This window comes from Equus asinus, chromosome 5, assembly GCF_041296235.1.
Source record: "Equus asinus isolate D_3611 breed Donkey chromosome 5, EquAss-T2T_v2, whole genome shotgun sequence".
Lineage (NCBI taxonomy): Eukaryota > Metazoa > Chordata > Mammalia > Perissodactyla > Equidae > Equus > Equus asinus.
The window spans coordinates 61,310,732-61,323,967 of NC_091794.1; the positions used below are offsets into that span (position 1 = coordinate 61,310,732).

Below are 13,236 nucleotides of genomic sequence, written 5' to 3' on the forward strand. Positions count from 1 at the left end.
AAGGGCATAGTTTCTTCCTTTTTCACAGTGCAATCCATTTGCCAACCCTTTTAGCCTTTCCCTTTTCAGAACCCTGAACAACCAAGCTACATCTTACTGTGAACAAATTAGTTTTGACACCTTGAGACATTTAATTATTTGCAAAAGTGAGTCAGATGAAGGTGAAGTTGAGAGAAATGTTTTAAGCTCTAGGAAGATATATATGCTCAAAATTCCGTTAGTGAAAAGTCCATAAATAAACATAATGGAAATGTACAAATAAAGTTTCAAATTTTTAGGAAATGAACATATTACAAAATAGAAATGTAAGGTTTAGCAGGTCATCAGAGTTTTTACATCCTACTATTCAGAAGTCTTTTTCAGAGGTGCAGGAAATCTCAGAGAACGAAGTGAATGTGGTGTTCATTCAGCGCAGCCACTCATTTTACAGTGGCGGGATCTGAGGTGCAGAGAGGGTAAGGGATTTGCCTGGAGGTTAGGGTCACTTGCCAGTGTCTATTAAATTCAGTGAGAGAAACAACATCTAGGTTTCTTATTTGCCCTATATTATTTTATTAATTTCATTTGCCAATAACAATAGCAATTTAGGGGAATCTGAAGTCTGATGCTATGGATAACCTTTTTAATGAGCAAGTTGTGCTAATTAAATTTGTATAATCATAAAAACGGTATAGCTAATTTTTCCAAATACATCTATGGCTATGCTGATTTAAATGGCTATAATTCGAGAACTCTGAGAATTTTTAATCTATTAACTATTCCATTCATTTATTAATTAATAATTAGTAAATGTTTATTAAATGAACTATTTTGTGAATACGTGTGTGTGTGTGTGTATGTGTATTCTAAAGTTTGTTTTCCCTTACAATTTTTACAATCTTAAAAAAGAGTTAGGGGCTGGCCCCACCGCCTGGAGGTTGAGTTTGGCACACTCCGCTTCAGTGGCCTGGGTTCTATTCCCGGGCACAGACCTACACCACTCATCAGCAGCCATGCTGTGGCAGCAACCCACACACAAAATACAGGAAGACTGCCACAGATGTCAACTCAGAGTGAATCTTCCTCAATAAAAAGAAAGCAAAAGAAAGATCGCCTTCTTCTGAGAGTGATAATTAGTTGAATTTGGTACATAAAATTAATATTTCAATTGATGTTTATTCATATTCATCCATGTAAGTTAAAATGTTTTAAGATATGAGATGCAAAATATGTCATGAAAACACATTTTTTTTGTATTTTTGGCCTGTCAATATATTTAAGATATAATGTGAAATATAATTAAGCTTTTTGCATTAAAGTGTATGAGAAACATTATCACATCATTTTTATCATACTTATAAGTGTAGGTATATTCAGCTTGAAACTGTTAAAAGTAAGTCTAGATAAGTCTAGGCAGAAGTGTCAATAGAAAAATACAAGCAGAAATATATAAATATCATATAATAAAAGAGACTATAAGTCTAGGACAAAATGTCCTTTTTCTATATGCTGATTTTTTTCTGTTCACAATTCACACATGAATATTCTGCATACATTATATTCCTTAATATTGAAATACTTGGAAATTTTCTTTAAACGTGCCCAAATTCAAAGTTACTAATTGTTTTAATGAAGACATTCCCTACTATTTTCTAAATGAAAAGGGGTAATGTTATTTTAGAAATAGTGTGGACTTTCCTCCTTTTGTGATAATTCGTCTGGCTTACTTTTCATAGTCATTTTCATTTTCCGTTTCATTACAGTATTATGAAATGTTTACAGAATCCCCCACTATAATAAAAAGATTGGTAGATTTCTAATCGCTTTAAGTGATGCATACACGTATCTTTGTTTTGTAAAATATATTTAAAAAATACTCCTTTTTTAATGCTGAATGATGAAGTTGTAGAACTACTCCCACATCCAGGAAGCTGTGGATTATCCACGTATCTAGCTGTGCATAGCTCTATAGATTTATTCTTTGTCTATTTATTGCATCGTTGAAATGTTTTTACAGAAAGAATTCTCTTAGCAAGATTATAATAAAAATTACTTCGACTTTTGAAGAACAGAGTCTTTCATGATTAATGACACACAAAGTTCTGCTCGAAGTTTCCTTAACATCTCAATAAAGTATTTTGATATTTTACAATTATTCTGATGCTATAGAATCACATGTGATTTGTTTTCTATTTAATTATTTTTATTAATTTCTATTAAGGTAATTTTCCATTTATTTGTTTGAAAAATTCTATGTTCACAGTTAATTTGAACAAAACTTTATTTACTTCTCTAGGAAGGAAAATAGGGAAAATTGTCAACATGTTATATAACTAAGGACAATATTCAACACATTAAACAAAGATGGGAGTAGTCATCTTTTTCAGACAATAACTAGCAGCAAATACTTCGATACTATAATTGACATCCATAAACTACTTTCCTTGAAGCATCTAAAAGTAATTTGTAGAAATTACTTAATTAGCCTCTCAGCAGTTCCCGGCAGTGGATTGCATTGTAATTACAGTGCAATACAGTGCACACTATTGATGGAGAGCATGAGCGCAGATATCTGTACAGCGCTACATGTGCAAAGGAAGCCGGGACCCGGTCAATAGGAAACCCTGCACGGGCACATTCCTCACACTTGTTCGCTAAGGGGGACAGGTAACCAAGGTTGTTTTGTGTACTCTTCCTCCTCGTTAGTTTAGGTTTCCCCCGAAATATCTCACCGACTTTCACATTTTTTCTGTTCTCTTTGCTCTCTGTCACAGACCAAAAAATTTAGATGTTTTGAAAAATAACTCACTGAGAATAGACACTTCATGTTGTTTTCATAGGCTAAGAAAGAGGGAGAGACAGATACAGAGGGAGACACAGAGGGAAAGAGTACAAATTTAGGAAAAGTCATTGGCAAGTGAAATTAAATGCCCAAAGCATGAAAGCTTATAGAAAGTTCAGGAAATACTTCTTACATTTGATGAGTCCAGAGTGGACAATACATCGGAAGTGTACTAAATTGAGTAATTGGAACAAATGCTTCTTTCCTTTCTGTATCCAGGCAGTTGGTCACATAACCCTGCATTTTCTCCCTTTAGAGGCAGAGGTTATTTCTCTAACCTTTGTCTTTGGACTGGGGCATGTGGTTCCCTGATTCAAAGGATGCTAGCAGACATTGTGCAAATTGAGGCTTAAAATGGACTTGCACAGTTGGACTTCCCTTCATGTGGTTCTTGTATTGCCACAGTAAGAAGATGTCTCCGGGGCCCATCCAGTGGCATAGCAGTTAACTTCGCATGCTCCGCTTCAGAGGCCCACGGTTTGCCTGTTCCGATCCTGGGTGTGGACCTACAAACACTTATCAAATCATGCTGTGGCAGGCATCCCACATATAAAGTAGAGGAAGATGGGCAAAGGTGTTAGTTCAGGGCCAATCTTCCTAGCAAAAAGAGGAGGTTTCGCGGTAGATGTTAGCTCAGGGCTAATCTTCCTCAAAAAAAAAAAAAAGAAGAAGAAGAAGAAGAAGATGCCTCTGCTAGCCTGCTGATACATAGAGTATGGGAGACAGATGAAAGAAACTGGCAATCTCCAGCTTGGAGCTAAGCCCAGATGAGCCCACCCTAAATAAACTTACGTACAATTGCACAGATGAAAATGAATGATTCTCATTTCAGGATCCAGAATTTTGGGGTAGTTTGTTTCACAATATTATTTTGGCAACATTTGACCGATATAGAATGACACAGTGGGAATTGTAAGTTAGATTCAAGATATAGAGAGACTTTTATTTTAGACTTCATTTTTCTATAAGACACTGCTCATTTTTGCATTTGTATACGTATTCACATGTTAGGGATAAACTAAACAAGAGCTTTAATTTACAATTTGATTTCAGTGTCAGTATTTAGAAGGCTCTATTACATGGTGACTTCAACATTGTTTCTGGTCTTGACCTTAAAGACACAGACAGCCAATTATTTCTCCAGCCAAAATGGCTTCACCTGGGATCAGCAAAGAACTGCAATTTGGAGTGTGCAACTATGGCGAGCCACATGCAAGTCCTGAGCAACAAGGGGAGGAGAAACCCTGTTATAGAGGGGCAAAGAAAGTTGGGAGAGCTATTGTAAGCAAAAAGCCCATTGGAGGAGACTGGGAGATCAAAGTGTGGTGGCTTTTCGTTGGCCGTGTTGTGACAGTCTCTCCTTGGCTATTACTGGGCAGGAAGAGGAAGTCTTCTTCCTGTTGGGCTCTGCAGTGGTTAATACATGTGAGAGCTCTCCTTTCTGGCCTCTCAACTCTATTTTCAGTGAGGTTTCTGTTTATTGATTTTCACACTGCTATTGCTGATCGAGCATATTCTTGACTAATAACTGTGAAATCTTTTAGGTTACCTTCATTTCAAATTAGAATAAAACCCCAATACCATGAGCAAAGCTTGTTGATAAAATTATTGCTAATAGCTGTATATTGACTTTCAGATATTGGTGAAATATTTGAGTCACACAAATGTTAAAGCTCATGAAACAAGCATGATGAAGTCCATGAGTGAGGTAGGAATTGCAAAAATTTAATACTTTTTTAAGCCTTTATTTGTGACTATCACATAGCCTAATGTTACAGAATTACTCAATGTGGGGAAGAAAGAAGCCCATTTTCATTATCTTTCCTCAAAGACAAGACACTAGTTATAAATGATATTAAAAGCACATTTTCATGTAGCTACAATTTTTTTTCTGGGGATGAGACCTTTTAAGATGTACCTTAGCAATTGTATCTCAATAAAGCTGAAAAAAATTTTTGCCTTGTCACAAACTTGCACATGATGTTGAAAGAAATGAAAAAGCAGCTACTTATGGTGTTTCTGATATGATACATCATGAAGTATATTTGCTAAAATAGTTAATCTAAATATAATTAATTCCTTAAACCTTGTTTCTAAATTATAGGAAATAAATGGAATTAAGAAGAAATCATTAAGTAAATCCAGAAGCAGGACAAGCTATAAGACAACTGTCATTCGTTCATAAGAAATTGATGTCACAAAATAAAAAAGTTGAAGCAAGTTGAGAGTCAAAAAGTGACTAAGAAGATATAACAACCAAATTCAACGAGTGAAATTAAATTGTATCATTTATCTAAAAATATTTATGAAGCCATTGTTGGAAAAACTCAGAGCATAAATATACTATCCAGGCATGAAGTGTCATGGAATCTATACGTGAATTACAAGTGATTTAAAATAAATAAAAGAGATACAGAGAAAAAGAGAGAGAGGATTTCAACAATATCCAAAAAGTAAGTTTAAATTTCTACTCACACACGAAAAAACAAATACTGTACTTTGTAAATAATAACACAAACTAGGGACAAATTTTATTTTACAGCCAGTCATAATCGATATGTTGCTGGAACCACTCGTTGACAGTCAAGGGAATTCTAATCTGCTACTTGCTCTAAAGTGCCCTTAACATTTTATATCAGGAAAGGTGCATTATTCAATGTGTGTAAAATAAAAGGCATGTCTTCGTAGTTAAAAATTCAGAGATTATCTGTCTATTTTGAAAACGAACCACATCCTTCTTGGGCCACATTTCTTGATTCATATTGTAAGGATGAGTTTTAATGAGGCAGCAGGCGTATGAGAAACACTAGAAGTAAAAGATCTAATGAGGATAACAATCCAAACTCAATTCAGGAAATGTTCGGAAAGCATCTTCCCTGAGCTATGAACCCTTTTACTTTGTGAGATTATTTGAATCAATCTACTTGACCACAAACAATGAAATCTTCAAAGTCCAAGTGTGGAAAAAAAGAGAAATCTTTGTCAAGTTCATTTACTATTAGAGAATTAGGACAAACAACCTGGTGGCAGCCACTTCAGAGCTGACCAAAACCTAATGTGGTTCTCCACACCCCTCTGGAGAAAGTGGGTATTATGTAGAATGTTGCCATCTTGTGCGTGCTATGAGATCCGGCAATGCTGAGAAATAATTTTCCTTTAAAAAATCTGACTAAAAACAACTTTTGTAATTTATATTTGATAATAAAAATTTTCCGCTTTTAGATTTAATTCTTAATCTCAGAAGCTTATTCTTTTTAGCAATGTTTGCCATTGATCTAGGCTTGGACGCCGAAGTAATTTTAATATACACCCATTTCATTTGGTAAAAACGTATACTTGCAGCATCTCTAAATCATACAAATATAAAATTAATTATAAATATTAAATACATTATATTTAAATGCATATAACCATTTTTCAAGCACCTTATTTACTTTTAAAGTTGTTGACATCTTACTTTTTCAAATAAATTTTATCTAACTTTATCTTCTTCAAATATTCAAGTACGTCAAATAATTTTGTTATGCTAGCTTAATTTTACCTTGTTTTCCATTTCATTTTTAACATATTCAGTTTACCTGTATAAGTGTTCTAGTATTAGAAAGTCAAAGAAATTGGCAAGTCAGGATGCTTTCAAAGGGAAATTTAGTATTACTATCATCGATGGCAGTGATACTGTGAAGTATTAGAAATAACATACTAAATATTTGCAGATAGGGTGGCTATATAGAATGAGTCTTGAGTGAAGTGTGATGCTTTAGTCATACACTTTATTGTATTTGCTCATCTCTCAGAGGTATTCGCTAAAACTGGGGCGCTAATCATGTGAAGAAATGCGCATTCTCCGTGCTTTAGAATTTCATTCCCTGTGTACCAAGTACAAAAACCTGTAGTTTTCTCAAGAAACTTTACCTTCAAACTCTCTACATAAAAGAGCATTATGAATATTTTTATCAGCTGTATTTCAACATTAAGTAAATAACTCAAATAAAGATTGGCTTGGCATGTAACTGGTTTTAAGTGTGTCTAGTGGAAATTAGAAAGGTCTTTTTCTTTAAATGATAGATTTGTGATCACTGACTTAGCCTCCGTATCTGTCATTGGTCTGTTCAGTTGTCTGTTTCCTCCTGAGTGAGACTGGGTAGGTTGTTGCTAGGAACTTACTCAGTCTGCTGGGTCACCCAGTGTGTTAGTGAGCAAGAGGATGGAGGGTCTCTATGATCGTATTTCTGAAGCATCGATTGTGAGGCCTCCTCTTTCACTTCTCATTTACTTTACTTGATTGTTCTTTCTTTTCTTCTGTCAGGCGTTCTGTCTTCTAAGGGTTGGTCAATTTTATTTTTTCAAAACATTGACTCCTCCTTTTCATCTTTTGTCTTTCTCCTCTATTTCCTTTCTTCTGTTCTCACCTTTGTGACTTCCATCCTTCTGTTAGCTTTGGATTCAGTTTTCCCTTTTCCTAGTTCTGTGTGTTGTCACTTAGGTTGTCAATTTGAGGTCCTTCTTCTTTAAGACATTACAAGTTGATCACTGCAAACTTCCCTCAGTATTATTTTTGCTGCATCCCATAATTTTGGTGTGTTTTTAATTCTTTTTGTTTGTCTTGAGCTATTTTTTAATTTCTCTCTTGATTTCCTCTTTGACCTAATGTCTGTGTAAGAGGCTGCTGTTTAATTTCCATCTCTCAGGAATGATGCAGGTTTCTTCCCGATATTGATTTCTAGTCTCACGCCATTGTGTTCAGGACAGATGCTTGGTATGATTTCAATCGTCTTAATTTTGTTAAGATTTGTTTTGTGACCTCAAACGTGATCCCTTCTGGAAAATACTCTGTGTGCTCTTGAGAAGAAGGTGTATTCTGCTGCTCTTCAATAAAATGTTCTTAGTATTTAATGTCATTTATTTCTAGGGTGTCCTTCTTTTCCGTCTGGATGTTCTATCCATTGTTGAAAGCTGGGTCTTGAATTCGCCGACTTTCAACTTGTATAATCTAGTGTTCAGAATACATAAATATCTCTTAGAACTCAATAATAAAAGACAAAACAATTAAAATAGGCAAATGGTTGAAATAGACATTTCTCCAGAAGATATGCGGATGGCCAATAAGCACAAGAGAGATGCTAGATGTCATTCATGATTAGGGAAAGGGAAATTGAAACCACAATGTGCTACTGTTTCCAACTCAATGTGTAGGCTGTATTCAACATAAAGGAAAATCCCAAGTGTTGGTAAAGATGTGGAAGAAGGGGAGCCCTCATACATCACTGGTGGGAACGTAAAATGATGCAGCCACTGTAGAGCACAGCTTTGCATTTCTTAACATCTTCAAGCAATCATTGCCTTTGAGTTGGACAGTCCATTGTGAGGCATCTCCAAAAGAACATGGAAAACATATGTTTGCAGGAAAACCTGTCCATGGACATTCAAAGCAGCATTATTCACGGTAGCCCAAAAATGAAATAAACCCAATTTTCCACCAAATTATGAACACATAAAGCAAATGTGGCATATTGATACTATGGGATATAACACAGCCCTAAAAAGGAAGAAAGCACTGCTACGTGCTAGGCCCTGGATGATCCTTAAAAAAGTGTGCTAATTGAAGTGGTACACAAAGCCACAGATTCTATGATTCCATTTGAATGAAATGCCCAGAATAGCAAATCTGCAGGGAGAGGAAACAGATAAGGTCTTTCTGTGGACTTGGGTTAGGGCAAAGCACAGAGACAGCGAGGCTGGGTTTCTTTGCAAGGTATTAAAAATGTTCTGGACTTAGATAGTAGTGATAGCCACACAACATTCTCATTGTCCTAAACGTCACTGACTTGTGTACTTTCAAGTACTTAAAATGGTGTATTTTATGTTGAGCAGATTTTCTTCAGTGAAAATTTGAAATTAGGGTAATTCATGCAGCTATTAGGGGTAAGGCACGGTGTAGCCCTGAGAGTAAACATCTGATTAGGGTCTAGTAGCAAGTACGAAAATCACACAAGCTACAGTCTGAGATCCAGTCCATAGTCATGGTCTCCACCTTGAAAAGACCAGCCAAGAAAATAGCTCAGTGGTCTTGGGGGCCCTGGGAATCTGTTCAGAGATCTCAGTAATACTGGGCAGTATTCTCACCTCTTGGACCCTCTGGTGTAGGTAGGTTTGAACTTGTCAGTTGTTGATGTACATGCAGGTGGTAGACCATGGGAGGGCCCCGACCCCTCCTTCCTTGGCCAGTAGAGATAGTCTGAGGCCAGGTGGTTTCCTAAAACCATTTGGCAGAGACTTAGGCGACTGTCCTACAAGGAGTAGAATAGAGTCTCATGGAGCTGCTGTCCGTGTTGGGTTCTGTTTGTGCACACTTCTGGGTGGCCTCAATTACCTGATTTTCTGTGGCTAGGGCCCGTCCTCTATGCCAGTCCAGTCATCCTAGTAGAACAGACATATCTCTTTGGGTCGGTGGTAGCCTGTCAGGGCAGGAAACTCAGGGACTCCTGGTCTGTGGGGTACAGCTCTAGGGGCAGGTCCGTGGAGACAATGATGTACTGCAGAACATCGCCTGGGGAAAGCTGGTCAGAGGATGTGGGGGAGAGCGGGGTACCAGGGAGCGCCTTGTGACGTGCGCCCACAGGAAGACCCGAAAGTGGATGTTCCTGCTATGAAATATTCACCGGCTCTTGGGGGTCAAACCAGTGATTGGTGCCCATCCACTGGCTCCCTGTGCTCTACGATTCCAGGTGGTGCAACCAAAGGGTGTGTGGGCTAAGAGCTGCTTGTGCCCGGGCACAGAATCACCAAGGTGGCCTCAAAGGCTCCCCCAAAACGACTCCTCAAAAAACAGTTGGGGCAGAAATTGGGTGGAGCATTTTTAAGGGAAGCTTGCAGCAAAGATGTTGTTCGATGGAGTTGGCTAAATTTGAGTATCTCATCAGGGCAGGCACTTCAGCTGGGGTACCGGTGATTGGAGGCCATGTGACAGGCCCACCAGTTTCTGAGTCCCGATGCTGGGCAGCCCGCTCAGCCCACTGGACTGCTGAAGTGGTGCTTACGGAGCCTCTTGCTGGCCTTGTGGAAAGCAGGGCAGTGTGGTGGGAGAAGTCGTGATAGTGTCAGAGGGAGTCATGGCGGGGATTGCGGTGTGGAAGGGGGAGAACTGGAGGCAGGTGCAGTGGATGTGTGACCAACAATGGTCAGGAAGGGAAACCCGGGTGTACCCGGGGCCAGCAGGGGGCCAGCAGAGTCATGTGTCAAAACCAGACGGCGGGCCCCAAGAGGAGCCTCTTACGCTAAGCCCCACGTCACCAAACTGAGTCTTGACTTCATTAGATTTTCGACTCTCCCGGAAACAGAATCTTAACCCACTGGATCAGGAATCCCCCAATCAGCACTAGATAGGTATTCCACATCATAGACTCCTGCAGTCCCGTGTGGAAAGTAACCTTGCAATAAGCCAGCCACCTTCCCGCCTGCTGTGACGTCTTTTCCTTCTCTCTTCTTCCTTTCAAAGTCTTTCATTCCGTACAGCTCCTTGGAGCTCCTTTCTATCTGCTAGATTGGATGCCTCTGGGTGCAGGAATTGGTGAATAAAGCAACGAAGTTCTTTAGACTTACACGGTTGCATTTTGTTTCTTAACGGCTTGGTGGCAGCAGTGGGATTGGAAGGAGACTTCTCATGGCTTCGTGGATGAGAAACACAGCGTTGGTGGCCATGAAGCCTTTGGATTCTACGTCTTTTTTCCTGTTTCTGAGGGCCATGGGTAAGCGTCTTGTGTATCTCAGATCCGCTGTCCTTGCATTGAGCTCCTGATCTAACTGTCTTTCCAGGCGCAGTTTAACGGGCCAGTCTGGTCTGACAGGATGCTCTAGCAGAGCATCTGTCTCAGCCCTGGGTTAGTCCACAGTGCCAGTCAGAGTCTTAGCAGGCAGCTGGAGTTGGCAGATGGTTCCCTGGGACGCTGAGTCTCTAGCCCTTGGTTAGTCCACAGTCCCAAATTTGGTGGGGTCCGCTGATTCTGCCTGTAGTGCCGACTGTTAGGGTCTGCTGGTTCCGTGCGTAGTTCTGGCCAGGGGAGAGGGTGGCACAGACGTGTGCCATATCCACACGCGGTCCTTGAAAACTTCCCACATGCATTTGACACGCATTTTTCTCTCCTTTGACTGGATGCAGATGTCGATAAGTTCTGAGGAAATGGCAAAGGCACAGTGTGGAGGAATTCTGGGACCCTGCGTGACTACTTGGAAGAGTGCTGTCCCCTCCACCTGAACACCACCCGGCACTACCAGAAATGAGAGGTGTCCTGTGATCGTGGATTGGAAGCCTCCATGTTGTTAAGATGTCAACTTCTTCAAAGAAATGAACCAATTAAATGCAGTCCTTATCAAAATCCCAATGACATTTTGTGCTGAAAAACACCCATCCTAAAACTCGTATGGAATCTCAAGTATGCCCAGATGTCTAAAATAGTCTTGAAAGGAAGTACTAATTTGGAGGACTCTCTTTTTACTGATTTAAAACTTGCTACAAACCTACAATATCAAAACAGCATTGTAATGGCGTAAAGACAGACACATAGACAATCGGAACAGAATAGAGAGCCCAGAAATAAGATTGCCAAGGTTATTCAACAGCGGGAAAACAGTCTTCTCAACAAGTGGTTCCTGAAAAAGTGGATATCTTCATGCAAAAAATAAACTTGGATTCTTGCCTCACACCAGATATAAAACTTAATTCTCAATGGATCATGATCCAAATGTAAGAGCTGAAACTCTTTGAAGAAAACATAGGAGAAAACTTTCCACAATAGGATTTGGCAATGATTTCATGGATATGACACTCAAGGCATGGGCAATAAAAAACAGAGTACACATGCCAAAATTCATGAATATTAAAACTTTTCTGCCTCTGAAGACAATATCAACAGAGTAAAAACACAACCCATGCAGCATGGGAGGCCATATTTGCAAATGATCTATCTGACAAGGGCTGAATATACAGAATAGACATAGAACTTCTAAAATTAACAACAACAAAACAAACAACCCAAATCAAAAACGAGCCAGGTACTTGAATAGACTTTTCCTCCAAGAAGATACGCAAATGGTCAACAAGCATATAAAAAGATGCTTAACGTGACTAATCACTGGGGAAATGTAAGTCAAAATCTCAATGAGACACCACCTCACATCCATGTGACGGCACTCCAAAAAATAGACAGTGAAGAAAGGACTCAAACAAATGTTGGCAAAGATGTGGAGAAATTGGACGCAGGTACACTGTGGCTGGAATGTAAAATGGTATAGTTGCTGTGGAAATCAGCATGGCAGTTCCATAAAACAATTAAAAAATAGAATCACTAAATGTCCCCTCAATTGTACTTTGGGATATATACACAGCACAGCTGAAAGCTTGGTCTCAAAGACATATTTGAACACCCATCTTCATGGCATCATTGTTCATGATCGCTGAAATGTGGAACAACCCAAGGATCCATCCAGGGGTGAATGGAGAAGCAACATGGGCATATCGACACACAACTGCATATTATTCATCCTCAAAAACTAAGGATATTCTGAGATATGATACAACATGGATGAACCTTTAGGACAATCAACCAGTCCCAAAAATACAGGCCTTGTGTGACTCCACTTACATGAAATTCCTGAAATGGCCAGATTCAGAGAGATGGACAGCAGATGCAGTGGCCAGGGGTGGGAGCAGAGGAATGGGAGTGACCGATGAGTGGGGACGAGGCTTCAGTTCTGTGGGGTGACAAGAGTTGTGAAGATGCATTGTGCTGATGGCTGCACCACCATATGACTTTGGTCAACACACTGAAGATGCGCTTAATGAAATTAATGTGCTTAATGATGTGTACACAGAAAAATGGTCAAGACGGTAAGTTTTACATTGTGTGTATTTTAAGCGAATAAAAATAGATTTTCTGTTAAAAGTGCAAATACAAAGAAATGAGCAGAGTATGATTTAGTGTTGCCATTCGTGCTCTTCCATTCTGACCCTGGTGTTTGTCTCAGCCCTTGTACCTGAGACAACTTTGATCAGACAAATGCTTTCATTCTGGGCCTAATACAACCTTGAAATCAGAATTAAACAAATCTCTTCAAAATTTTTGTTACAATGTATTTTTCAGAGAAAAAATAATAAGAAGACATTTTTAATATTAAATTTAAGTTTGTTTTATATTAGTTTCAGGTCTACAACAGAATGATTCAATATGTGTGTATATTGTGAAATGATCACTATAAGAAGTCTGGTTGACATCTATCATCAAGAGTTACAAATGTTTTTCTCGTAACGAGAACATCTAAGATTTACGCTATTAGCAACTGTCAAAATGCAATATAGTATTATTAATTCCTTGGCTGCTATAAAATAAGCACCATAAAACAATTCCAGTGTATCCATTTTA

The 13,236-nt window shown here is 38.8% G+C and overlaps 1 protein-coding gene across 5 annotated transcripts in view; it reads right to left on the minus strand.

Moving 5' to 3' along the window:
- Positions 1-13,236, minus strand: part of LOC139045275 (protein phosphatase 1L-like) — a 445,752-nt gene that overhangs the window by 332,636 nt on the left and 99,880 nt on the right. The window contains exon 2 of one of the 5 annotated variants that reach the window (XM_070509650.1): positions 7,657-7,811. The exons of the other annotated variants lie outside the window; for them this stretch is intronic. Coding sequence (XP_070365751.1) covers positions 7,758-7,811 — 54 coding nt within the window. The 3' untranslated portion in view covers positions 7,657-7,757. Of the gene's footprint in view, positions 1-7,656; positions 7,812-13,236 lie in introns of those variants that run through there. 5 annotated transcript variants of the gene reach the window in all.